Source organism: Gekko japonicus, unplaced genomic scaffold (genome assembly GCF_001447785.1).
Source record: "Gekko japonicus isolate JY-2015 unplaced genomic scaffold, Gekko_japonicus_V1.1 scaffold1203, whole genome shotgun sequence".
Taxonomy (NCBI): Eukaryota; Metazoa; Chordata; class Lepidosauria; order Squamata; family Gekkonidae; genus Gekko; species Gekko japonicus.
The window spans coordinates 440,329-468,326 of record NW_015174878.1 but is presented as its reverse complement, the minus strand read 5'-3'; the positions used below and the strand labels follow the sequence as shown (position 1 = coordinate 468,326).

Sequence of the window (27,998 nt, the reverse complement as noted above, 5' to 3'; positions counted from 1 at the left end):
GGAAGATGTAACAGGGAAATGGGATTGCATATTAGGGAGAACTAATGTTAGTGTCCATGTTTATGTGTGTGTGTCAGTGTCTTACAGGTCTGCCTGGCTGTTTCTGGTTTTTCTGGGCCTCTGTGTATTGCCATTGGTCCTGTTTGGCTTGTGCTGACACATTGGTCCTTGGTTCTGCTGGGGTTCTTTGGATTGACATTGGTTCTGTTGGACTTGTTGGTTCTGTTTACATGGGAGGCATTGGACCATGGCTTGCTGGAGCATGCTGCCATGGGGCCTGTCATTCCACTCCCAGAACACTTATGCTACTATGAGGAACCGTCATTCCACCTGAGGGAATTAGATAATCATATGGAGCAGAGGTCCATCAGTGGCTATTAGGGACTCTGGGGCAAGTGATGCTCTGTCTTCTTGGTGCTTGGGGGGGTCAACAGTGGGAGGGCTTCTTATGTCCTGGCCCCACTGGTGGACCTTCTGATGGCACCTGGTATTTTTGGCCCCTGTGTAACAGAGTGTTGGACTGGATGGGCCTTTGGCCTGATCCAACATTGGCGTCTCTTATGTTCTTAGGGTGTCATTTCAGTTCAGAGCAATTTATTTGGTTTCAGAGGCTATCATTCCACTCTAGGGGCTGTCATCCCAGACCCAGAGTACTTTAGCTACTCTCAGAGGTTCTCATTGCACTCTGGGGACTGTCATTCCAGTCCCAGAGCACTGATTTGAGTCCCAGTGGCTGACATTTTGCTCACATTGTTCGTAAAGGACAATCCTGTCATTTGTTTGGTGTGGTGGTTAAGAACAGTGGACTCTACTCTGGGGAACCAGGTTTGATTCCCCACTCCTCCAAGTGCGGCTGCTGGGTGACGTTGGGTCAGTCACAATTCCCTCAGAGCTGTTATCTTAAAAGCAGTTCTATCAAAGCTCTGTCAGCCCCACCTACCTCACAGGATGTCTGTTGTGGGGAGGGGAAGGGAATGAGATTGTAAGCTGCTCTGGGACTCCGAGTGAAAGGCAGAGTATAAATCGAATCTCTTCTCTTCTCTCTCTCATTTTACTACATCCCTCCTTGCTACATCTGTGTGGCCTGTCCTTGAAATAATCCTCAAAATTCAAAGGGATTGGATCAAGAGGGTGCCCCCCCCCCCATTTTCTATAGCTTGCTATGAGGCGAGGAAGCAGGGAACATTCTTAGCTTTGGAAACTAAACCTTCTCTCAAGCCAGTTTGGTGTAGTGGTTAAGTGCGCGGACTCTAATCTGGGAGAACCGTGTTTGATTCCCCACTCCTCCACTTGCACTTGGCTGGATGACCTTGAGCAAACCATAGTTCTGATAAGAGCTGTTCTTGAAAAAGATCAGTTTCTGTCAAGAGCTCTCTCAGCCCCACGTACCTCACAGAGTGTCTGTTGTGGGGAGGGGAAGGGGAAGGAGTTTGTAAGCTGCTCTGAGACACCTTTGGGTGGTGAAGGGTGGGGAATAAATCCAATCTCTTCTTCTTTCAACCCCTCAATCTAACATTGTTCTGTCCCCTTTCAACTGCACCCCAGGTCATTGTACACTCACCCTCTGCCCCCCCCACCTGAATAATCGGGCTTCCCCACCGGGTATTTCCATGTCACTCCACAACAGGGTAAACTTAAAGAAAATGTCTTACCTCTACATTGATAATAAAGACCAAGGAGAATTCTTAACACTGAGGGGAGGAAAAAAGATCAGGCAGGAGTGATGAAGCAGCGTCACACTTTATTGTGAGAAAAGGAAAGGCAGGGACCCAGACAAAATACCATCTATCAATAAGAAACAGGACAGAGAGACTTTCCCCACTCAATCAATGCGTTTCACAGCAGCGTCATAAGCAATGTTTAGGAGAAGATGGTCACATCCATGGGAAACATTGTAAGAAATATTGTACAAAACAGCAAGAAGAAGAGAGTAACAGAAGAAGAAAAAAAACATAATCATGGCATGATTTCAGAGATACTGAGCACCCATCAGATCCCATTCGTTAAAACAGGAGATGGTACATGCTCTGAATTTCCAACACTCAGCATGTAATGTCCACTCGGAGTCCAAGGTCATCATCTGGCTTTCATTTCCAGGTTTTTCATATCCATGTAGACAATGGCCAGGATTTAACAAGGACCACAAGGCGCGCAAGGCACACAGGCACCATAACCCCAGCCACTGTAGGGCAGACACCTCTGGCCGTATCTTCTCAGACCACCATATAACCCACCACCATATAACCCACCACCATATAACCCACCACCATACAAACCACCTCCATACAAACTACCACCATATAAACCTGACCTTCCATATCCCCCCAAAGCGCCACTAGAATACTGAGGGGCAAGCCCTTGGGAGCCCAGTCCCGAAAAAGATGTTTGAGCCACTGCAACAGGCTGAGACGTCGCAGACAGAATGGGTCCTGGCATGGTCACCACAGAGGGAGGCGGCTGGACCACCACTTCAGACCCTGCAAGCTGATCAGTGCAGGCGACGTTGGCACCGGACAGGGTTCCAAGACCAGACCAGCCACCAGACAGGGTTCCAAGACCTGTTCCGCAGAGGGAGCCAAGGCCATAGGATGGCCACAGTCGGCCTCCGTAGCACGATCCAAGACCAGCGGGGACATTGCAGACAGTATCACAGTAAGACATCTTGACGTGGTAGGCTAAAAGCTGAAGAAAAAGAACATATTGATATAAGTAAGTGAACAAGGTGCAATGCAATCCCCAGAGAAATGAGGTAAAATACTTATTTTTGCAGATCCGACCCTGAAATGTGAGCTAAGCTCTGGCCGAGTTCAGACTGACAATTTGAAGCGCTAGGGAGTTGTGGCAAAGAAACCCCGGAACAGACCTGGAACGGCTTGTTTGCGGTATTCCCGTTCACACTGCAGCAAATGAAGCGGGAGGATACCGTGGAGGAAGTGCAAGGGAGTGTTCACACTGTTGGGCTGCCCTGGCAGCCTGTTAGCGGCTGTTTCCGCACTGGGTTGCATGCGCCCATGCGCATGTGTGCATGGGCACAGTGGCAAATAGGGCAGGATTACGCAGGCGCCAATGGCGCCTGCCCATGGACACAGACGGTTCCTATTATCAATGACTGCGGGTTGTTCCCGCCTTAGCAGCACTTGCGTTCACACTCAGGGAACCAGAATCAATGCGCTGTATACACAGTTTGCTACCACTTTAACATGGTATCTTTTAAACTCGGGAGGGAAGCAGCACAAGATGGCTTGAGTATAGCTGGGGGTCGCCTGAAACATGTGGCTGTGTGAACCCGCCCCTTTAATCCGCTACTGAAACGCTCCTCAAACATTTGCCCGCCGGGCCAAACTACCAGTCTGAACACGGCCCCTGTGTCTCAGTAGCACAATAGCACAGGACTGCTTGAGAGTCGCTTGGACTGCAAGAAGATCAAATCAATCAATCCTAAAAGAAATCAACCCTTACTGTTCCCTGGAAGGCCAGATAATGAAACTGAAGCTCAAATACTTTGGCCACCAAATGAGAAGGGAGCACTCCCTGGAGAAGACCCTGATGCTGGGAAAGATTGTAGGTCAAAGAAGACTGGGACAACAAAGGATGAGATGGTTAGACAGTGTCATGGATGCAACAAACATGAAATTGAACCAACTTCAGAGGACGGCGGAAGACAGGAGGGCCTGGCGTGATCTGGTCCATGGGGTTGCAAAGAGTCAGACTCGACTGTGCGACTGAACAACAACAACAACAGGACTGCTTGTTTGTTTAACAAATGCTTAGCCTGCCTGTCTCCCTAAAAGGACTCAGGACAGTTGCAAGGCAGACGCTCCAGTCCAGGTCCCTGTCATCTCCAGTGAAAGTACCCAAGGTAGCAAAGTTTTGGAAAGTCTGAGATCCTGGAGAGGTGCTCCTAAGTTGAGTTCATGGTACCAGGCTAATTCAGCAGCTTCATATATTCATTTTGAGAAACTTATCATTTTAGAACAAATAAATATTTAGTATTTCTGATCAATTTTAGGTGACATGCCTAAAGCAAATACTTTGATGTCCCTCCTTAAATACCCATACCCCTGCATGTGAGAACGAGGGAAGGACAAATTGAAGTAAAACCGATATTGAAACTTCTAGATACGAATCTGAGATTGAATATTTTTCTTGAGAATTCCCTAAGGCATTCTTTCTGTGAATCCATAGGGAACTGAAGGGTCTCTTAGGGAAAGTGCAATTCATAGAAAGAGCAAATCTTTTTTCAAAGAATTTTTGGTATTAGCTGTTGTAAAGTTTCCGGGTTGTATGGCCGCGGTCTTGGCATTCCTACAATGCCAAGACCACGGCCATACAACCCGGACAATCTACAACAGCTAATAAACTCTGGCCGTGAAAGCCTTCGACAACGATATTTGGTATGTTTCTAAATTATTACCTGATTTTTCCTGCAGGGAAATATTTTCTAAATTTGGAGGTTGTTCTGTAGTCAAAACTTTTTTCAAAATGCTGAAGGAAGTAAAAAAGTGTGCTGAAAACACTAACAAAGATTTCTGGTGATTTTCCAAAGAATGTAAAAAACAACCCTGTTGTATCAGACCAATGCTCAAGGTCATCAAGGATCCTGACCCTCAAAGTAACCGAGCTGATTCATCCTCCAGTTGACACTGAGTGATACATTGCTTCTTAAGATTGAATATCTTTATTTAATTTCCCTATCAGAGTTCCCTCTAAGCTGAGTTAGTGTGAGCTAGCTCACAGGTTTTTAGCCTCTGGCTCAGAGATTTTTGTCTTAGCTCAGGAAGGATGGCTCCAGGGCAAACTAATTTATGCAGTAGGCAAATCGCTCACTCACAACTTTAATTCCAGTAGCTCACAAAGTAGAATCTTTGCTCACAGGACACCATAGCTTAGAGGGAACATTGTTCCCTATATAAATTGCATAGAATCAACAACTAACAGTCTTGTCCTATGCAGACTTAGTCTCATCTAAACCCATTGACTTAAAGGGCTTAAACTGGATTAACTCTATGATTATACTGTCAGTGATACTAATAATAAATAAATAAGACAAATGTATTAGTTCTTTGAGTGAGATCATAAGAACATAAGAAGAGCCCAGCTGGATCAGACCAATGGTCCATCTAATCCGGCATCCTGTCTCACACAGTGGGTGTCCTCCTTTTTATCTATCTATCGGGCCTCCCCTCCGGTGGATCAGATCTGTTTCATCATCTGGAACCCAAATTGTATTAGACCTCCATTGTTGAGGTGCTGGCTAAAAATATGAGTAATGGTATTTTAATTGATGTATTTTAATTGTTTTTAACTGTATAGTTTTTATGATGGAACTTGCCCTGAGCCGACTATGCAGGGAGGTTGGTATACAAATCCAATAAAATAAAAAAATAGAAGAAGAGAAGAGATTGGATTTATACCCCACCCTTCACTACCCGAAGGAGTCTCAGAGCAGTTTATAATCTCCTTTCCCTTCCCCTCCCCACAACAGATACCCTGTGAGACAGGTGGGGCTGAGAAAGCTCTTTTGAGAACTGCCCTTGAGAGAACAGCTCTGAAAGAACTTATGACTGGCCCAGCATCACACCAGCATCCGCTTGTGGTGAAGTGGGGAATCAAACCCAGTTCTTCCAGATTAGAGTCCACACTCATAACCACTACACCACACTGGCTCACCCGCTAAACAAAAACTGCTCAGACTGGATCTGAAACATCATAAACATATATACATATGTTTAAATTTCTATTCCCATGTTCCATGGGTTGGATCCATCTGACTTTGCTCCTAGCGAAAAAGGAAGGTGGCATCCTCATGTCCACTTAAAAAGGCTATGCTGAGAATCATAAGACCTGCATTCCATGTAGAATGCAGTTGGGAGTGAATTGGGCAAGGCGTAGTAAAAAAGCTGGTTGGATCAAACTCTGGTTGAATCCAAGCACACAGGTTTGTACACGCAAACTTATTTTTCTGCTCAGTTGTGTTTCAAATGAACCTAGCTAAAGTAATCCAACAAAGAATGACAAGATCTTAGTAATAACAAGACTTCACACACACATGCCGCTGTAATGTTTGCGATACCACAAACTATGCCAAGGTTATTATCATCGTACGTCAGATGGGAGGGAGATCTGTGGTTTAGAGAGAGTGAGGGACCAACCTAAGGCTTTCTGCTAAGTTCACGGCAAAGGAGGGATGTGAACCAGAAAGGTTGTGGTTCATCGCTCCAGCACTCTATTCCAGACGCTTTAGAGAAATCTGTTCTCATAGTGCAAGGATTAAAAGATTAAGAAAACATAAATGCATGGCACTTCTCTTGGTAAAACACTAAGGCAGGCGAACAGATACTGCGATCCAGTTCAATGAGATTGCTTCAGATCAAACGTACCTGGTTCTCTGTCAAGAAGAGATCAGAAAGCGACAGGCAGAGGAGAGATGCTGTTGGAGCAGCAAGGAGTCAAAATCTCTTTTATACTATTCCATTGGCAGTACTGTGGGAGTATGCACCACGCTCCTATCTATCTTGTCCTAATTAGTACTTTGGGGGAGGGGGATATGGTGATGAATCATCATGTATCAAATCCCTCCTGTAAACAACCAAGCGTCCACCCTGGTTTCCACAATGATATTCCGCAATGGATGATCAACCCTCTCTGTTTGGTGTTACTCAATACTCGCCAAATATCGGTAATTACGATGGGGAGCATTTGTATATGGCGGAAGAGTCTGCCAAGTTTCAGTGGCAGGACAAAGGAAGGAAACGAGGCTGGTTCTGAACACCTGCCAGAAGCTTTGAGAATTGTCCCCCGTCAGTGGAACTGCCACAATCCAGTGTCTGGGGAAATGGGGACATGGGCAAGGCGGTCCTATGTGCCAGAACTCCTGTAGCTCATTTTAAATGCACCACCGTCTCAATCAGCAAATGTAATACACAGAGACATAAGAATATTAGGATAACCCTACTCAGTTAGACCAAGAGTTCATTGAATGCAGAAGATAGCTAATAGGGACACAGAGGGCATAGTCTTCTTCATCATTGGTCTGCTCCAGAGCTATACTGATTCTCAATATGAAGGTTCTAGTGAGACACTATGGATGATAAACCTATTCGTCATGAACTTGTTTAATCCCCTATTAAATATAGCAAAACTAGTGGCAGTTTTTAGGGGAAAATCAATATTCGGCTCCCATGAGCCTCATAAACTACCAATTTAGCCCACAATAGAGAGACTCTTGAGAGTCCCCTGGACTGCAAGGAGATCAAATCAGTCAATCCTAAAAGAAATCAACCCTGACTGCTCCCTGGAAGGCCAGATACTGAAGCTGAAGCTCTCAAATACTTTGGCCACCCAATGAGAAGGGAACACTCACTGGAGAAGACCCTGATGCTGGGAAAGATTGAAGGTCAAAGAAGAAGGGGACAGCAAAGGATGAGATGGTTAGACAGTGTTATTGATGCAATGAACATGAAATTGAGCAAACTCCGGAGCACAACGGAAGACAGGAGGGCCTGGCGTGATGTGGTCCATTGGGGTTGCGAAGAGTTAGACACGACTGTGTGATTGAACAACAACAAAAGAGAGCTCCACAAGTCATAAGAACATAAGAGATGCCAATGTTGGATCAGGCCAAAGGCCCATCCAGTCCAACACTCTGTATCACACAGTGGCCAGTGGTCAATTGAATGTAGTGAAGATTCCTTTGTCCATCTGGAATGATATCTTTGTTCTTTGTGACTAGGATTTATTTTTTTCTACAAGAAGGAAATAGTATCATTTTGGTATTCCTAGTAAGGTTTCTACAGAACATCTTATTTCGGCTGCTTCAACACTACATTCCTCGTTTCCTTTTTGCTCCTCCCTTTGCCTGTATCAAACCCACGTGCCCTAATTCGGACCTCATGCTCTGTTACTTTGTGGTGAATTTGACACATGCCCCAAAGGACATGAAATATTGTTTTACAAATAGCATTAATTAAATGTTTGTATCAGCTGACCTGTGGAACAACGCAGCTGACCTCATAAATTGATTTGCTAACATATGACCCAATGGGCTCACCAAACTTGGACAGACCTGCTCTAAGCTCGGATCACTCAAGTAGCATCCCCACAGTTATAGACTGCACACCAAAATGTGTCAAGAGATGCCAACCATCAACACTATCTCTCAGTGCTGGACAACATGCGGGTTCGGGCATGGCTCTCCAACACCACAAGACTTCCCATCCCAGGCCCGGGATCCAGTAGGGACACATTGACTGGTTTGGTTGTTTCTCCCCATCCACAGATAACTTGCTAATCTATCTAGCCTCAATGACCAAGCATGTGTTAATCCTTCTAGCCTTTAATTAAGGTCTAATCAGTCTCTTCCAGGACCAGGGTTATTCAAACTACTTCCACCTGCACCTTCAGTGGCCCTGACCACATGACACCTCCACAAGTTGATGGAACGCACGGAGAGGGAGAATGAGCATGTGCATGCTGACCTTGTGTCTTGCCTCTGCATGAGCATCACTTTATCGACATAGTTCCAAGGTATGGGGGCAGTATGCACATGGACACTTCCTCACTGTAATCATCAGCAGTGTTGAGAAAGCCATGTCCCCAATCTTACTTCCATTGTGCTCATGGACACGCTTTCCATGACTAGACAGAACAGACAGAGGGGTAATGCTCATAGAGCTCTTGTGATGAGGAGAGGGGGCTCTTTTCCCGATCTCTTGCTCAGCTCTTGCTCAGTCATGAAGCAAGCACATAATCCCACACTGCCATGTGAAAAGGAGGGAGAGAGGGAAAGCTTTGCATGAAAACGGTCAGTCTGAATGAGTGGCAAGGTTCTAAATAGCCTTCTTCTCAGTCTACCGTGCTGGCCAGGAGAGAAGCTTGCCTTTACATGGCATCTTCTAAAAAACATAAAGTGAGAGTGTACAGCTCCCATCCAGAAGTCCTACCACTGTTGCCCCCCCAAAACACCAAGAGGACAGAGCATCACTGCCTCAGAAAGAATGTTCCATCTCTACCTTGTGGCTAATAGCCACTCATGGATCTCTGCTCTTAAGAACATAAGAGAAGCCATGTTGGATCAGGCCAATGGCCCATCCAATCTTACACTCTGTGTCACACAGTGGCCAAAACTCAGGGGCCATCAGGAGGCCCACCAGTGGGGCCAGAAGCCCTCCCCCTGTTGCCCCCAAAGCTTGAAGACTGACAATACTGCTGTGAATCCCTAGCCACCAGAACACTATCAGATTCTCAACGATATGGAAACTTGTTTCTTAGAGATAGAAGGCACGGTGTAGAAGACACGGTTTCGATTATATTGGGAAGGAGGTTAGACCCCAATTTATTAATTTATTTTAGATTTCAGATTTCTTTTTTCTGCAAACCTGGATTTGTACACAGGTCCCTCTTTGTCAGTTCATGGCCTCAGTCTTCGTATTTAAGTATCCAGAGATGGGCCGCTATTGAGAATTAGATCTATTGATTAAATACTTGGAGTTTAGCTGACCTTTCTAACACTGACTCTGTGAGCAAGAAAGTTAAGAACATAAGAGAAGCCAGTGTTGGATCAGGCCAATGACCCATCCAGTGCAACACTCTTGTCACACAGTGGCCAAAAATGACAGGCACAATCAGGAGGTCCACCAGTGGTGCCAGTTCTAGAATAATAGAATCATAGACTTGGAAAGGACCTCCAGGGTCATCTAGTCCAATCCCCTGCACAATGCAGGGGATTCACAAATACCTCCCCCTCCACACCCCCAGTGACCCCTGTTCTATGCCAAGAAGATGACAAAAAACCTCCAGGATCCCCAGCTAAACTGGCCTGGGGAAAAATTGCTTCCTGACCCCAAAGAGGCGATCAGCATTTCTCAGGGAATGCAAGAAATGGCAATGATTCAGGTTGAAAACCCAGCACGATCCAGGGCATTGGAATATCAGTGGTTCACTTTTTTTCTTTTTTGGTGATGCAATAATGTCCGTCCTCAAACTATAGGGTGTAACGGGATGACACAATGGGCTGAAGATAGCCTAATGGATGCAAAAAGGAAAGGAGGTAAACAAAGTCAGGAGCAATTTGAGACATGATTCATCAGCATATCCCCCCCAATTACTAATCAGGGTACATGGGAGGGGTGATGCATACTCCCACAATACTGCCGGCAGAGAGGTATAAAAGAGCTTCCAACTCCTTGCTACTCCATCAGCTTCTCTCCTCTTCCTGTCACTTTCTGACCTCTTCTCCTCAGAGAACCAGGTAAGTCCGATCTGGGGCAACCTCACTGAGCTGGATCGCAGTATCAGTTCACCTGCCTTTCTTTCTTTGTGTGTGTTTGTGTTTTAGCAAGATGTGTTGCCATGCATTATTGGTTTGTTTTCCCTCTCTTAGTCCTTTAATAACGAGAACAGATTTCTCTCAAGCTTCCGGAAAGGAGTGATGGAGCTGCGAACCACAAACTTTCTGGCTCATATCTCTGCCGTGAACTTGGTAGAAAGCCTTTGGTTGCTTTCTCTCTTCCTCTCTCTCTCTCAACCACGGACCATGCACCCTTCTGGCATATAATGATGACAATCTTGGCTCAGTTTATGGTATTACAAAGATTACAGCAGCATTTATGCAAAGTCTTGTTATTATTAAGATTGTGTTGTTCTTTGTCAGAAATTGCTCTGCAAAAGTTTATCTGAATTTCAACTGAGCTGAAAAAATGAGTTTGTATCTGCAAACCTGAGTGTCCAAGTATGGATTTCGATCCAGCCAGCTTTTTTTTTTTTTACTAAACCTTGCCCAGTTCACTCCCTACTACAGCCTCCATTCCACATGGAATGCAGGTCTCATGAAGAAGATGGTTGGATCCAACCCATGTAACCATAGTGAGCAAATGAAAATCGGTTTACAGTGGGTTAGAGCCACTCTCCGATCCAATAACCGAGCGGTTTTCTGTTGGGGGAAAACTCTGTCTGTGGAGCTCCCTACCAGGAGGGGTAGTAATGGCCATGACCACAAATAGTTCTCAAAGGGAAAAGATTCATGGAGGAGATGACCAGAGGCAGCAAACCTCTGAATAACAGTGTCCTGGCCCCACTGGTGGACCTCCTGATGGCACCTGGTATTTTTTGCCACTGTGAGACAGAGTGTTGGACTAGATGGGCCATTGGCCTGATCGAACATTGGTTTCTCTTATATTATTATGAGACAGCAAGAGGGAGGACCTCAGTCTCAATGACCTTTCTGTTCACCCTTCAGTGTTGTCCACTGTGTGAAAACTGTTTAAGAACATAAGAGACACCAATGTTGGATCAGGTCAAAGGCCCATCCAGTCCAACATAGTGGCCAGAAATACCAGGTGCCATCAGGAGGTCCACCAGTGGCCAGGACATTAGAAGCCCTTCAACTGTTGACTCCCCCCCCAAGCACCAAGAAGACAGAGCATCACTTGCCCCAGAGCCCCTATCTATACCTTGTGGCTAATAGCCACTGATGGACCTCTGCTCCATATGCTTATCTAATTCTGGGCTAGATGAACCACTGGTCTGGTCCAGCAGGCTCTTCTTATGTTGTTATGTTCCATCAGTTTAATGAAAGAGTCCTCCTATTGCAGAAAGGACTCCAATGGAAAAAAATAATAGTAACCTGGACACAAAAGACATATGCTAGAATTAACCGTGTTTATCTTTAAGGCACCACTGGACCCTAGTGTAAAGCAAAATACTCCTTAAATGTTAGATGATTCAGTTGCATGGAAGGAATGATAGGATTCAACCCAATAAATGAGAATGAACATGGCTGAAATATTACCTAAAACAATTTCTGGTAGAGAGTTGGTGATTGAGAGCAAATAAAACTGCCACTTGCATTTCATAAGTGACTTCTTAAAATGTTTAACACGAGCCTTCTCATAAAAAGGGAACAGTGTGTAGGTTCTAGCTGAATTCAGATGAGCTTCTTCATGGCTTACTCTTTGCAATAAAGAATGGTGACTTGGAGGTGTAAAATAACTATAAAAAAACAAACCCAACACCTCTGATGTGGTTGAACATTCCCAAAACCTCTGATATGGTTGAACATTGCTGTCTCCAGTGAAAACACTGTACACATTCTGTTGTGAAGCATCAAGCAATAATATACGTGTATAAATGTCAATGTAGGTCTTTTGGGGCTCTGTAGATCCTGCATTTTGTAAAGTTATATTTGCCATAAATGAAGAAACCAAAAATGTTAAGTGTCACACTGATTCCCCCCCCCCCTTTAATTCTTCGAGGTGAACAGTTGGCTGTCCTGGAACCATCCACAAACAGCAACCCTTCCATCTAGTGCAAGAAAACTTCCCCATGTGCAAGAACTTCTGGGGAGGTCACAGTTAGCAGAAGGGATCCACAGGATCTCACCCAAAGAACTGATGCATTTGTCTTTCTTAAATGCTTTCTCTGTACCTAACTGTGCAATCCTATGCAGAGTTATTCCTGTCTAAGCCTACTTAAATCAATGGGCTTATATGGGAGAAAGTCTGCCTAGGACTGTGCTATCAGTTGTAAGTATCATGTACATTGTAAGTATTATCTGTTACAGATTTATGCAGGGAAATGAAATATCCCTATGAGGAAAGGTTAAAGCGCTTAGGGCTCTTTAGCTTGGAGAAAAGACGACTGAGGGGTGACATGACTGAGGTTTACAAGATTATGCATGGGAAAGAATAGGTAGAGAAAGAGGTACTTTTCTCCCTTTCTCACAATACAAGAGCTCATGGGCACTCCATGAAATTGCTGAGCGGTCAGGTTAGAATGGATAAAAGGAAGTACTTCTTCACTCAAAGAGTAATTCACACATGGAATTCACTGCCACAGGAGGTGGCAGCGGCTACAAGCATGGACGGCTTCAAAAGGGAATTAGATAGGCATATGGAGCAGAGGTCCATCAGTGGCTATTAGGTATACATTGGGGCAAGTGATGCTCTGTCTTCTTGGTGCTTGGGGGGGGCAACAGTGGGAGGGCTTCTAATGTCCTGGCCCCACTGGTGGACCTCCTGATGGCACCTGGTATTTCTGGCCACTGTGTGACACAGAGTGTTGGACAAGATGGGCCTTTGGCCTGATCCAACATTACATAAGAGCATAAGAACATAAGACATGCCAATGTTGGTTCAGGCCAAAGGCCCATCCAGAACTCTCGGAACATTGGTGTCTCTTATGTTCTTATGTTAAAGACATTCAGTCTTTAGCAGCATTTTACCAGTCAAAGCCACATACCCTTGAGGTGGTACTCAGCACAGGGGTATATCTTCTTGGTCTCTGTGTGGTCCTTGATAAGATTGGACTAGACGGTCTGTATGGCCCCTTCCAAATCTGTGACTCTATGATTGGACCATGCTCTGGACCATGCTCTGATCCAGCAGGGCTCTTTTTTATGGTCTTTTGAGGCCCACCAGAAATCTGCTGTTTGTCTTCTCAGCACAGCGTTGACTTCCCTCAGACGTTCTGAAACTTTTCGACAACAGAAGAACCTCCAGGTTTATAACATGTTTCCCTCCAGGTGAAATGAAGTCAAACCCTTTTACTGTTGTAGGGGAATTGCAGTTTTCCTAGGAGACCCTGCGTTTCCCTGCAGGCTCACTGACTCAGTCAGGAAGACATGCTGACGAAAAATATCCAATCAACCAACCTTTGTCTGATTTTTGTCTCAGTATCTACTTTAGTTCAAAGTTCTTCCCATCGTTCTCAGAAGTGAGGAAGTGGGTGTTTAAGAGGCCACCTCAAACCCCGGCATAGGGAATGTCAGTTAATATTGATCAACAATACCAAACATTTAGTTTTCTAAAACGATAAGGGTTTTTCCCCCCTTCCAAGTAAATATATAGAAGCTGCTTTTCGCTGAAACAGAACGGCTCATTGGGCCCTGACCTGGATAGCCCATGATCTCATCAGATCTCAGAAGCTAAGCAGGGTTGGCCCTTGTTAGTACTAGGATGGGAGACCTCCAATGAATATCAAGGTTGGGATGCAGAGGCAGGCTATCAAGCCATTTCTCTGAATGTCCTCCATGCCCAGTAGGGGTCGCCAGAGATTGCCATGACTTCCAGGCATGGGCTCTCTCACACAAATACAAAAATACCAAAAGGAGAAGAAGAAGAATGGTTCATTGAGCCCGATACTGTGAACTTCCAACTAAAAGCATCTCTCCAGGTCCCCCAGTCTTTCCAATAATCTTCTATACCGGGTGCTTTCAGCGGAGATATCACAGAAGAAGAAGAAGAAGAAGAAGAAGAAGAAGAAGAAGAAGAAGAAGAAGAAGAAGAAGAAGAAGAAGAAGAAGAAGAAGTTTTTTTGAGGTCATCCAGCCAGGTGCAAGTGGAGGAGTGGGGAATCAAACCCGGTTCTCCCAGATTAGAGTCCACGCACTTAACCACTAGACCAAATTGGGGCTAGGATTCTCTGCCTTGAGACTATCTTGGGTGTTTTTTAGGAGAAAGGCAGGCTAAACATTCCTCAAATTAAAAAAAAAAACAGGCCCTGTGCTGCAGAGTCACAGGCCTTGGCTGAGGGTTTTTCATGTGTTCTGCACATAACTAGGATATACAATAAATCAATAAATAAATATTTCAGCGCCAGGAACCCCTGCAAAAAAAATATATTATTTTAGCTCATCCCTATGGAGATCGCTTTGTGCCTTCTTCACTTATGTTATTTTCTTTTCCTGGAGCCCTGTCCGGTGGCTGGTCTGGTCTTGGAACCCTGTCCGGTGGCTGGTCCGGTCTTGGAACCCTGTCCGGTGGCTGGTCCGGTCTTGGAACCCTGTCCGGTGGCTGGTCCGGTCTTGGAACCCTGTCCGGTGGCTGGTCCGGTCTTGGAACCCTGTCTGGAGGCTGGTCCGGTCTTGGAGCCCAGTCCGGTGGCAACGTCGCCTGCGCCAGTCAACTTCCGGGGTCTGAAGTCGTCATCCAGCCGCCTCCCTCTGTGGTGACCATCCCGGGACCAGTTCTGTCAACTTGCGAGCCTGCTGCAGTCGCTGCGTACACGCCATGTGCGACTGGGTATTCAGGACAGGGTTCCCAAGCACTCTCCCCTCTGTATTCTGGGGGAGCTTGGGGGGGCTACGGAAGGCTAGGATATGGTGGTTACAGAAGGTATGGCCAGAGGTGCTTGCCCTACAGCGGTTGGGGTTATGGTGCCTGTGATCCTTGTGGACCTTGTTAAATTCTGGCTGTTGTCAACACGGGTGTTAAGAATGAAATGAAAACAAGATGACAATCTGAAACTCTGAGTGGACATGACATACATGACATCTCCTGTTTTCACTAGTGGGATCTGTTGGGTTCTCAGTTCCTTGATTCCAGGCTTGGTTGGTTACATTTTTCTTCTTCTGCTACTCTCGGCTCCTTGCTCTTTCTTACAATATTGCTTACAACGTTTCCCATGGATGCGACCATCTTCTCCTAAACACTGCTTATTATGCTCCTGTAAAATACGTTGACTGAGTGGGGAAAGTCTCCTTGTTCTGTTTTCTATTGTCAAACTGATAGAGGGTACTTTGTCTGTGTCCCTCTCTTTACCCTTTTCACAATAAAGTTTAATGCTGCATCATCTCCCTTGTATAATCTTTTTTTCTTTAATTGTTAATTGTTCAGAATTCTCTTTGGTCTTATCAGTGTATATACAGCAGAAAGGGTACACAAAGATATTAGATTCAGGGGTTGAGAAAAGGTCTCTGTGTGGGGATTTCTTCCAAAAAACAAGAATGTCTCCCATTTCTTTTTTCTTCATATAAAGAACCAGAAGAGATGGGATTTAAACCCCACCATTCACTACCCAAAAGAGTCTCAGAGTGACTTATGATCTCATTTCCCTTCCGCTCCCCACAACAGACACCCTGTGAGGCAGGTGGGGCTGAGAGAGCTCTTGCGAGAACTGCTCTTGAGAGAACAGCTCTGAGAGAACTGTGACTGACCTAAGGTCACACCAGCAGCTGCATGCAGAGGAGTGGGGAATCAAACCCAGATTAGAGTCCACACTCCTAACCACTACACCAAACTAGCTCTCTAAGCACTACACCAAATACCTGTCAATCATTATAGAGGGAAGCAAGGTAAAGCACTATAGATGGAACAATACTTATATGGTGGCCAGATGTGACCACCCAATCTGACCGGTTGTCATAGGCTTTAGAAAAGCCCTGCTGGATCAGACCAGTGGTCCACCTAGTCCAGCATCCTGTCTCAAACAACGGCCAACCAGTTGCCCTGGAGGGCCAACAGACAGGTCAAAGAGTCCAAAGCCTTGACTTGTACGTAGTTCATTACTGGGTCATCACTGCTCCTTGCATTAGGTATTAAACCACCTCCACCCAGAAGCTACAGAAGTTGTTGTTGTTCAGTCGCACAGTCGAGTCCGACATATCCCCTTTCCTAAACACACATACTAAACATTATGATGATTGATAAGAGAAGATGATCTGCTTTTTGCATGAGCCAAATGTTCTCCATGATCACTTCCCAATTCGAAAGTGGTGATTTTGGAGGCCAGAGCAAAACACATTATTTTATTTTATTTTTTCCCCCATGGCTGTTCACTGCTCTTGGTAACTACTCTTTCTTTTCCTGCTTTGCCTTGTGGAGATTATCTCATTGTCAAATGATTCCAGCCATTCAGGAAGCAGGTCCTGAATTCAGCTGATTATACTCAGTTGTCACTAAGCACCTTTAAAGAAAGTGACACTTTTCTTAAACAGGCTATAAGATGATAAAAGCATAGCAAAGAGCTGTCCTGGTAAAGACCAATGATTCATCCACCCAGTTTTACCCAGTGCCCAACGATATGCCACTAGAAGGCCAAAAACAAGAAAAGAAAAGCTGTGGTGGAACCACACCTAAACCGTAAACAAGAAAGTATGTGGATCCAATAGATATTAATGAACTAAAAGGAACTGTGAACTGTACTTAAAACCTTGAGCTCTGACAATTAAGACACCACGGGTTTGCTATGGGCCAGGACCATTGTTCCCTCTAAGATGAGTGAGTGTGAGCAAGCTCACAGCTTTTTGGCTTCTGGCTCACACATTTCTGTCTTAGCTCAGGAAGGAGGGCTCCAGAGCAAGCTAATGCATGCAGTAGTCAAATTGCTCACTCACAACTTTTACACCAGTCGCTCACAAAGTAGAATTTTTGCTCACAAGACTCCACAGCTTAGAGGGAACATTGGCCAGGACCGGACTTTCCCCAGTGTGATCGCACCAGCGTGCTTCCATGTCGTCGGGATGGTCGTCGGGAATCCACTGATTTGCCAGTTTGGTGCAGTGGTTAGGAGCACAGACTCTAATCTAGGAGAACCGGGTTTGATCCCCCACTCGTCTACATGCAGCTGCTGGTGTGACCTTGGGTCAGTCATAAATTTATTCATGTCCTTTCTGCACTAGACCTTAAATCCTGGTTCATCCCTGTCCCCGAACGTACATTCTACACTACACTCGAGTTCACCCCTGTAATTATCTCGAGGTATTTTTTGTTTCCACATTACATTGAGGTCACCCCAGTTTCACCCCACACTTGACCCTATAAGCTTTGTTAGTGTGAGCTAACTCACAGTTTTTTAGCCTCCAGCTCGTAGATTTTGGTCTTAGCTCAGGAAGGATGGCTCCAGAGCAAACTAATTTATGAAGTAGCCAAATCGCTCGCTCACAACTTTAATGCCAGTGGCTCACAAAGTAGAATTTTTGCACACAACACTCCACAGCTTAGAGGGAACATTGCACTGGACCCAGGATAAACGAGTGCCGTTATAACCAGGGATATATGCAAGGTATCGTGTCACGAGTTGAACTCTGATAAAACCAGGGATGAGATCCAAATGCGGAAAGGACCTCAGAGCTGTTCTCTCAAGGACGGTTCTCGAGAGAGCTCTCTCAGCCCCACCTACCTCACGGGGTGTCTATGGTGAAAAGGGGAAGGGGAAGGAGATTGTAAACCAGTCTGAGACTCCTTTGGGTGGTGAAGGGAGGGGTATAAATCCAATCTCAATCTCTTCTCTCTTTTTAGCTTTCCATTATGGGACTCCTGTGTAGGTTTGCCAGTCCCCACGTGACTCCTGGAGAGCTCCAGGAATCGCAACTGATCTGCAGATGATGCAGACCAGGCTGCAGATCTACAAACTATTGCTGGGGACAGATTGAGACGGGTAGCCGTGTTCGTCTATCTGTAGCAGTTGAAAAGAACAAGAGTCCAATAGCACCTTAAAGATTAATAAAGCATATGGCAGGGGATGAGCTTTCATGAGTTCTCTCAAGTTCACTTCTGCTCACTGCTGCAGGAATCAGCCTCCCGGTTCTGACTGGGGGGTCGACTATAAATTTACTCAGAATCTGTTTGTATGATGCACAAGGGGGGAAAAGTTTATTTGCCATCACGAAAGAGAGCCCCCAAATATCCGGAGATTGAAGGAGGGTCTCTGAACAAAGCATATGGCAATTGTATATGCCCTTAAATAAAACTCATTTTCAGGGGTCGTTTCATAGAAAAAGAGTTAGGGGAACTCATTAGCATAACTCATTAGCATATGCCACACCCCCTGACATCATAAGGCCCGACGGTGGACCTGCAAGGCCGGCAGGACTGTGAGGAAGCCCTGCCAAGGCCCTCCCTGGCCCCAGGCAGGCAGGGGTGAGGAGAGGCGGGGAGGAAGCAACTTACCCTCCCTCTTCTTCTGCCTCCTCCTGGCTGAATGAGGGCCGGAAGCAGGGTAGCCGGAAGCAGGGGGTGTGGCTTCGTTGTGTGCCCCGCCCCTCCACACCTCACTTGGGGGAACTGCGATCCCTCGCGATCCCCACCGAAATGACCTCTACTCATTTTTCAGAACGAAAAAAACCACCACATTTTTATGACATCAATGAACTACGGCGGTGCCTGCTATTTCAAGCACAGTGGTGCCTATTTCTCAGGGGTCATTTTGTTGAAAAAGAGGTGCAGGAGCTCATTAGCACAACTTATCAGCACACATTATTTGCATATGCCACACACCCTGACATCACCGGAAGTGTGTTAGAAGGCAACACCCACCAATCAGGCTCCACTGGACTGTTTTGGATTGCTAGCTATGGGGGGGGGGGGGGGGAGACGCGCAGATCTGCCCTCACAGAGGAGGGAGAGCTTTTACCTGAATAAAGCTTGGTCTTAAAGGTGCCACTAGACTATTTTGGATTGCAAGCTATGTGGGGGAGGGGAACGCACAGATCTGCCCTCGCAGAGGAGGGAGAGCTTGTACCTGGAGGCGGATGGGGGGTGTTATGTCTGCTGACCACCACCAGGGGCCAGTGAATACCCCTGAGCTTGACTCTGTAGGAACAATGGGGACTAGGCTCCTAGTCTCTCCACTGGTGAACAAATAGGACCGTGGCAGGAGATTTAAACCCACCAACGGGACCGGGGGAGTGTTCCCAGGTGTGTATATAGTTGGCTAGCCGGCCGTTAGTCTTTGTCTTTGTTATGTACCAATAAACCATGCTGATCACCACACCAGGATCAGAGATTTCTACATGCGTCTAACCCACTACACTTCAATGGTGACGAGGATGGGATCCCGTTGAGCAAGCCAGCCGGGCTTTCGGGACTCTGCGAGGGAAGACAACACACCGCTACCTACGCTCTTTGAATGATGAGCAACGAGGGTGAGCAAGCCGCTTCCCAGCCGCAGCAGCAACCGATCGACACAATGGCCGTTGCTCCGGGGTCTGGGCTGGTGCTGCCATTTGATACAGCCCATCCACAGCAATGTGGAGCCTGGATCACTGGCCTGAAGTCAGTCCTGGTATTCTACCAGGTGACGGATGAGGCCACGAAGAAGGGCCTCCTACTCGGGTCATGCGGACCCGCCATCATAGAACTGGTCCAGTACCTCCTCTCCCCTAAAAAGCTCGATGACTGCACCTTCAACGAAATCATCACGGCCATCCAGAACCACTACACGCCAAAGCCTTCAGAGATGACATGTCACGTGGTGTTCCACCAGCGGAGTCAGCAAGCCCACGAAACTGCCGCGGAGTTCCTTGCGGAGCTCCGCCGCTTGGCCTCTTAGTGCACATTCAGGGCTCACTTGGACATGGTCCTTCGAGACCGTTTTGTCACAGGACTACGGGAGGAGAAACTGTGGTGACGCATAATGGAGGGTGATCGCCACCGTCACAGCATGGGAAAGGTCCCACCCAGCATCCTCCTGGTATTTCCCAACCTGGAGTTGGCAACCTTATTCCTCAGTATTCTCCTGGGGTAGAGATCTGACTGAAGTAGCCTATCGGTAATTTTCTCCATCATCAGATGCTCCCAAATCTTTGAAAACCATATATCTATCAATGGTAGTGAAGGATAGTTCCAATATGTTGCTAACACTGTTTTGGCAGCTGTTAATAGGCTCTGGATGAGGTCCCTTCTAATTCTGGGAATCGAAGGATCTTGATTATGTTGTAGAAAGTTGAGTTCCGGGAGTAAAGGAAGTAAGTATCCTGTAATTTGTTTGATATGTGCAATAATGTTACTCCAGAAGGTTCTTATTCTTGGGCATTGCCAGGATTCCAAAATCACTACTTTCGAACTGGGGAGTGATGTGGAGAATCTTCAGCGCCTACAAAATGTAGGTCTGAACTGAACTGATCTGAACAAAATGTAGGTCGTCTACAGTGATCAGTCATCCTGATGTGTAGTATGTGTAGTTAGGGAAGGGCATATGTGCTTCTCTAGCTCCTGTGCAGGGACATACTGCAGGAAGAAATGACCTGGACAAACACTTGTCAGGGATACTCTAGGACAGGCCCATAGCCAGGATTTTTTTTTTAAGTCAGGGGGCATTTACATTTCTTAGAGGGCTCTGACTAATCGAATGGAAGGAATACCCGGCTCCTTCCCTGCACCTACCGCCGCTTGGGGGCCCAGGGCTGGATGGGAAGTCGGGGGGCCTAGCCCCAAAATGCCCCACTGTAGGGCCTGCTCTAGGATGCCCTGGAGGATCTGCTCTAGGATGATCCTGCATTGAGCAGGGAGTTGGATTAGATGGCCTGTATGGCCCCTTCCGACTCTGTGATTCTAGGATTCTATGACCCAGTGGTGGAATCCCAACAAGTCAATGCTTGGGCCTCTGTGTCCTGTATGTAGGCCCTCCAGGGCAACCGGTTGACCAATGCATGAGACAGGGTGCCGGAATGCATGGAGCGCTGATCCGATCCAGCAGGGCTGTTCTTAAGGCTAAGACACCCATGATTAGGGATGTGCATTCAGTTCATCTGAACCAAATGCACCCCCGAAAATGGTCCATTCGAGTCCCTTTCGGGCTGCTGTGGGCCAATTCAGATTCTCTTATCTGAATCGTCTTGCCGCCAAATTGCCGCCGAATTTCGGCAGTAATTCGACCCCATTATATCCTATGGGCTCTTGAAGTCTAAGGCAAAAACATAGGGTATATTCTGGGGGCTGGAGGGGAAGGGGTTTGAGGGAGAGGCTCCAGCAGCTACCCTGCGAGTTTGGAGCCACTCTCCAAGATACCCACTAAGTTTCAACAACATTGAACCAGGGGGTCCAATTCTATGGGCCCCCAAACAGATTGCCCCCATCAACTCCATTGTTCTCTATGGTGGGGGGGAAGTAACTTGTTTTCCTATGGTGACTGTCAAATATTTATATGAAAAAAAAGAAAAGAAATTGTGAATATTCTTGATTTTGGAAGCTACACCTTTTCTCCATTCCTGAATCTAATATTGTGGTCGCTTTCAAGTTTGTGATAAACTCACTCTCTGCACCACCCAGCTGAATAACTTGGCCGGTCTATGGCTGTGATCACACGGGCAGTCTGGCCCGACACAGCCCCTCGTCCCCTCCAGATCAAATGGGGGTAGTCAGACAGCCACATCTGTCAGGTGTTCCCCAACCATACTTATCCCGTCACAGGACGACTTGGAGCGGGGTTAAAAAGGCACCACATCACAAGGGGTGTTTTCAGTTCCCTGCACAGTCATTGCGCATGGCCGGATGTCTGAATGCAGGGGAGCGTGCACAGAATGGATTTGGCAGTCTGAACCTGCAGATCCATTCTGCCACTAGGGAGGTGTTTTTTTAAAAAAATCCCTATGTGCGCATGCGCACATATGCACAATTATGTGTTCATGCACACTATGCACGCACATGAATTTTTTGGGGAAATTGCAGTGCGCTCCATGGCTGAGGTGCTACAATAATGTGGATGCTTTACCATAGGATGTCTCCATGGGTAACTTGCAGCAGGGTGTGATGTGTGGCTGATATGCTTCGAAGCTTAGTCTATCAAGGACAGGTCCCACATGAGAGATGGTTTAAGGAAATAAGGGCGAGATTCTATATTAAACGTAGCAACTCTTGAGGAGAGTCTTTAGAAACCAGGAAAATAACATTGCAACATAAAGAAAACTTATACACAATACTAGTTAAGTTGCTTCTGAGGAAGTTAAGAGACGAAACCAAGCATAAGCCGGCTGCTTTGTCAAGCTCTACATTCTTTTGACTGTTAACAGCACATGTTTTGGAATTCCACTAGTATCTTCTGGCTGTTGGCAGCAATTGTTATTCTGTTGTATTACTGTGTTATTGTATAACATTAAGATATTGTATGATTAGGTTGTTACCTTGTGAATATTTTGTATACTTAGATATTAATATCAAGTATAAAAGTAATTGTATTAGCATACATAACTAATGTTCAAGAGTGTATTATTGGACTGATATTGGCCCCAGTTTTGTTGTTTTGGCAATTATGAGTTCATGCACACTATGCACGCACATGATTTTTTTGGGGAAATCGCAGTGCGCTCCATGGCTGAGGTGCTGCAATAATGTGGATGCTTTACCTTAGGATGTCTCCATGGGTAACTTGCAGCAGGGTGTGCTGTGTGGCTGATATGCCCCACAATACTTCAAACCAGTTCAATTAGAGGCGGCACCATATCACACCAAGCCACCAGTGTGACCACAGCCTATATCTGCATAAGTCTCTCTAGACCACAGTTAAAGTATACCCTGATAAGAACAAGGCACATTCTGCACAATGAAAAAAAGACATCAGGCAACAGATATATTTCCTGATGACTTCAGGAAAAAAGACATCAGGCAAGAGTAATGATGCAGTCTCAAGTTTTATTGTGGAAAGGGGGGGCTGAAAGGGATCTAGACAAAACAGAGCTGTAGATCTGACAATAAGAACAGGGAGACTTTCCCCACTCAGTCAACGTATTTTACAGGAGCATAATAAGCAGTGTTTAGGAGAAGATGGTCGCATCCATGGGAAACGTTGTAAGCAATATTGTAAGAAAGAGCAAGGAGCCGAGAGTAGCAGAAGAAGAAAAAATGTAACCAACCAAGCCTGGTACTGAGAACCCAACAGATCCCACTAGTGAAAACAGGAGACGGTGGGTGCTCAACAATTCCAAAGCTCAGTATGTCATGTCCACTCAGAGTTTTAGACTGTCACCTTGTTTTCATTTCATTCTTAACACCCGTGTTGACAACAGCCAGAATTTAACAAGGTCCACAAGGATCACAGGCACCATAACCCCAACCACTGTAGGGCAAGCACCTCTGGCCACCATATAAGTATTGTTCCATCTATAGTGCTTTACCTTGCTTCCCTCTATAGTGATTGACAGGTATTTGGTGTAGTGCTTAGAGAGCTAGTTTGGTGTAGTGGTTAGGAGTGCGGACTCTAATCCGGGTTTGATTCCCCACTCCTTTGCATGCAGCTGCTGGTGTGACCTTAGGTCAGTCACAAGTTCTCTGAGCTGTTCTCTCAAGAGCAGTTCTCGCAAGAGCTCTCTCAGCCCCACCTGCCTCACAGGGTATATGCTGTGGGGAACGTAAGGAAAATGAGATCATAAGTGAGACTCTTTTGGGTAGTGAAGGGTGGGGTTTAAATCCCATCTCTTCTGCTTCTTTATATGAGGAAAAAAGAAATGGGGGACATGCTTGTTTTTTTGGAAGAAATCCCCACGCACACACCTTTCCTCAACCCCTGAATCTAATATCGTTGTGTACCCTTTCTACTGTACATACACTGATAAGACCAAAGAGAATTCTGAACCATTAACAATTAAAGAAAAAAAAGATTATACAAGGGAGATGATGCAGCATTAAACTTTATTGTGAAAAGGGTAAAGAGAGGGACCCAGACAAAGTACCCTCTATCAGTTTGACAATAGAAAACAGAACAAGGAGACTTTCCCCACTCAGTCAACGTATTTTACAGGAGCATAATAAGCAGTGTTTAGGAGAAGACGGTCGCATCCATGGGAAAGGTACTGAGAACCCAACAGATCCCACTAGTGAAAACAGGAGACGGTGGGTGCTCAACAATTCCAAAGCTCAGTATGTCATGTCCACTCAGAGTTTTAGACTGTCACCTTGTTTTCATTTCATTCTTAACACCCGTGTTGACAACAGCCAGAATTTAACAAGGTCCACAAGGATCACAGGCACCATAACCCCAACCACTGTAGGGCAAGCACCTCTGGCCATACCTTCTGTAACCACCATATCCTAGCCTTCCGTAGCCCCCCCAAGCTCCCCCAGAATACAGAGGGGAGAGTGCTTGGGAACCCTGTCCTGAATACCCGGTCGCACATGGTGTGTACGCAGCGACTGCAGCAGGCTCGCAAGTCGACAGAACTGGTCCCGGGATGGTCACCACAGAGGGAGGCGGCTGGATGACGACTTCAGACCCCGGAAGTTGACTGGCACAGGCGACGTTGCCACCGGACTGGGCTCCAAGACCGGACCAGCCTCCAGACAGGGTTCCAAGACCGGACCAGCCACCGGACAGGGTTCCAAGACCAGACCAGCCACCGGACAGGGCTCCAAGACCGGACCAGCCACCGGTCCCACAGACGGAGCCAAGGCCGTAGGATGGCAGCCGTCCGCTATATGTAACACCTCCATAGCATGATCCAACACCGCAAGCGCCTTTGGAAGCAGGTCCACAGTAAGACATCTTGATGTGGTAGGGTGAAATCTGGAAAAGAAAATAACATAAGTGAAGAAGGCACAAAGCGATCTCCATAGGAATGAGCTAAAATGATCTCTTTTTTTGCAGGTGTTCCTGGCACTGGAATATTTATTTATTTATTTATTTATCGTATATCCTAGTTATGTGCAGAATACATGAAAAACCCTCAGCCAAGGGCTGTGACTCTGCAGCACAGGACCTGTTTGTTTATTTGAGGAATGTTTAGCCTGCCTTTCTCCTAAAAAAGAACCCAAGATAGTCTCAAGGCAGAAAATCCTAGCCCCAGTTTGGTGTCGTGGTTAAGTGCGTGGACTCTAATCTGGGAGAACCGGGTTTGATTCACCACTCCTCCACTTGCACCTGGCTGGATGACCTTGGGCAAGCCGTAGTTCTGATAAGAGCTGTTCTTGAAAAATCCTTGCATTACCATAAACTAAACCTGGGCCCCGGTCACATGGCAAAGTTGCCGCGGGAGAGGCACGGGAGTCCCCCGGATTTTCTGGCTGCGATCACACATCTGGGAAGCGCAGTGCTCCCGTGGCAAACCTGTGGCTCCCCGCCGAAGGTGCGGATTAAAAAACTAGTACTTACGAGGTACTAGTTTCCGGAAACCGCGGGCCAAGGGTGGACATCTGGTCATGTTTCCGGTGGACTTACGTGGCATCCGGCGCCTATCTTCGCAGGTTGCGCAACAGCGCCCAACAGCGCATGCACACAAAGAGCGATTGCTAGTGCGATCGTGCGGTGCGGCTTCTGTGCCGCGCTGCAGGATACCCGTTTGGTCGGCATCTCCACCCTAACCATGGGACCTCGACCGAGACGTGTGCTCGGGCAGCCGTGCATTAGTTTCCTCCGGGGCAATTAGCCACGCCTCCACCCACCCCCCGCGATATCCTGCCCGTGTGACCGGGGCCCAAGATTATTATGATTGCATTTCAGATGGGAAGATGGGAAGATGGGAAGATGGTCTGTGGTTGAGAGAGAGAGAGAGAGCCCAACCTAAGGTCTTCTACCAAGTTCATGGCAGAGAAAACATGTGAACCAGAAAGTCTGTGGTTCACAGCTCTATCTCTTCTCTCCACTCCAGAAGCTTGAGAGAAATCTGTTCCTGTTGTGAAAGGATTAAGGGGGGTGGGGGAGAAGCAATCAGTGCAAGGCACACATCTTGCAAAAAGGCAAAAGGGGGATAAGGAAGGTGAAGTGATACTACGATCAAGTTCAAAGAGATTGCATCCGTTCAGACTTACTTGGTTCTCTGAGGAGAAGAGGTCAGAAAGCGACAGGCAGAGGAGAGAAGCTGATGGAGTGGCAAGGAGGTAAAACCTCTTTTATACTGCCCTGCTGGCAGTATTGTGGGAGTGCGCACTACCCACCCCTGAATCTTGGTCTAATTAGTACCTACGGGAAAGGGGCTATATTGATGAATCATGCATCGAGTTGCTCCTGATTATGTTTACTTCCTTTTCCTTTAGCACCCATTAGACTATCTGCAGTATGCTGTGTCATCTCATTGCACCCTATAGTTAGAGATGGACATTATTGCATCAGCAAAAAAGAGAAAGAGCAAACCACTGTTATTCCAGTGTCCTGGATTGTGCACGGCTCTCAACCTGAATCATTGCCCTTTCTTACATGCCCTGGGGAATGCTGATTGCCACTTTGGGGTCAGGAAGCAATTTTTTTCTCCAGGCTAGTTTGGCTGGGGATCCTTGAGGTTTTTTGCCATGTTCTGGACATGGAGCAGGGGATCCTGGGGGTGTGGAGGGGGAGATAATTGTAAATTTCCTGCGGCTTACAATCTCCTTCCCCTCCCCCTCCCCACGACAGACACCCTGTGAGGTCAGTGGGGCTGAGAGAGCTCTGACAGAAATTGCTCTTTTTCAAGGACAGCTCTTATCAGAGCTAAGGCTTGCCCAAGGTCATCCAGCAGCTGCAAGTGGAGGAGTGGGGGAATCAAACCCGGTTCTCCCAGATTAGAGTCCGCTCACTTAAACACTACACCAAACTGGCTATGGCAGCTGTCAGGGAGGGGAAAGAGGAAACGGTGAAGGACGGTGAAATGAGATGCCCCTTGTGAGTCCTTGCACTTCCCCCATCTGTATTGCCCCAAAATAAATGGCTGGATAATTTGGATATTCTAAAAAGTAAAGGTAAAGGTTCCCTTGCTCGAAAGCCAGTCAAATCTGACTCTAGGGTTGCGGTGCTCATCTCCGTTTCAAAGCTGAAGAGCCAGCGCTGTCTGAAGACGTTTCCATGGTCATGTAGCCGGCATGACTAAACACCAAGGCTCACGGAACGCTGTTACCTTCCCACTGAAGTGGTACCTATTTATCTACTTGCAATTTCTTGCTTTCGAACTGCTAGGTTGGCAGGAGCGGGAATTAGAGACGGGAGCTCACTCCGTCATGTGGCAACTCGGGTCTCAAACTTGGATATTCTACTCAGGCAAAAAAAAAAGATTTTATATTTTAAAGTCTTTGAGATACAATTAGCAGACGTTCGGTGGTGAATTTGAAGCTGCTCAAGAGAAACCTCAGGAGAGAATTGGGAAGAGCAAATAAGATATGGGGCAAGAGGGGAATAAGTCAAGCAGGGACCACTATGATCTCAAAGGCTGAATTGAGAACCAGTTTGGTGTAGTGGTTAACTGCGCGGACTCTAATCTGGGAGAACCGGGTTTGATTCCCCACTTCTCCACTTGCACCTGGCTGGATGACCTTGGGCAAGCCGTAGCTCTGATAAGAGCTGTTCTCAAAAAAGAGCAGTTTCTGTCAAGAGCTCTCTCAGCCCCACCTACCTCACAGGGTGTCTGTTGTGGGGAGGGGAAGGGGAAGGAGTTTATAAGCCTCTCTAAGACTCCTTCGGGTAGTGAAGGCTGGGGTAGAAATCCAATCTCTTCTCTTCTTCCAGAGCTGTTCTCTCAGGAGCAGTCCTCCCAGAACTCTCTCAGCCCCACCTACCTCACGGGGCGTCTGTTGTGGGGAGGGGAAGGGAAAGGAGTTTGTAAGCCGCTC

The 27,998-nt window shown here is 46.6% G+C and overlaps 1 protein-coding gene and 1 long non-coding RNA gene across 2 annotated transcripts; both read right to left on the bottom strand.

The window, feature by feature from the left end:
- Positions 1 to 1,721: 1,721 nt before the first annotated feature.
- Positions 1,722 to 6,427, bottom strand: LOC107121860. The gene is made up of 2 exons (XR_001482881.1): positions 6,381 to 6,427; positions 1,722 to 2,682 (listed from the first exon to the last, which is right to left on the bottom strand). It is a non-coding gene; the product is annotated as an uncharacterized LOC107121860 (long non-coding RNA).
- A 17,852-nt stretch (positions 6,428 to 24,279) lies between these two features.
- On the bottom strand, positions 24,280 to 26,275 carry LOC107121854 (claw keratin-like). Its single transcript, XM_015424865.1, has 2 exons — positions 26,232 to 26,275; positions 24,280 to 24,990 (listed from the first exon to the last, which is right to left on the bottom strand). Exon 2 carries the CDS (start codon positions 24,967 to 24,969, stop codon positions 24,430 to 24,432), a length of 540 nt encoding a protein of 179 aa, XP_015280351.1. The 5' UTR covers positions 24,970 to 24,990; positions 26,232 to 26,275; the 3' UTR covers positions 24,280 to 24,429.
- Positions 26,276 to 27,998: the final 1,723 nt, after the last annotated feature.

What these genes read in the sequence shown, in the direction of transcription:
- LOC107121854 (XM_015424865.1), bottom strand. Translation starts at nt 24,969, where the DNA reads ATGTCTTACTGTGGACCTGCTTCCAAAGGCGCTTGCGGTGTTGGATCA.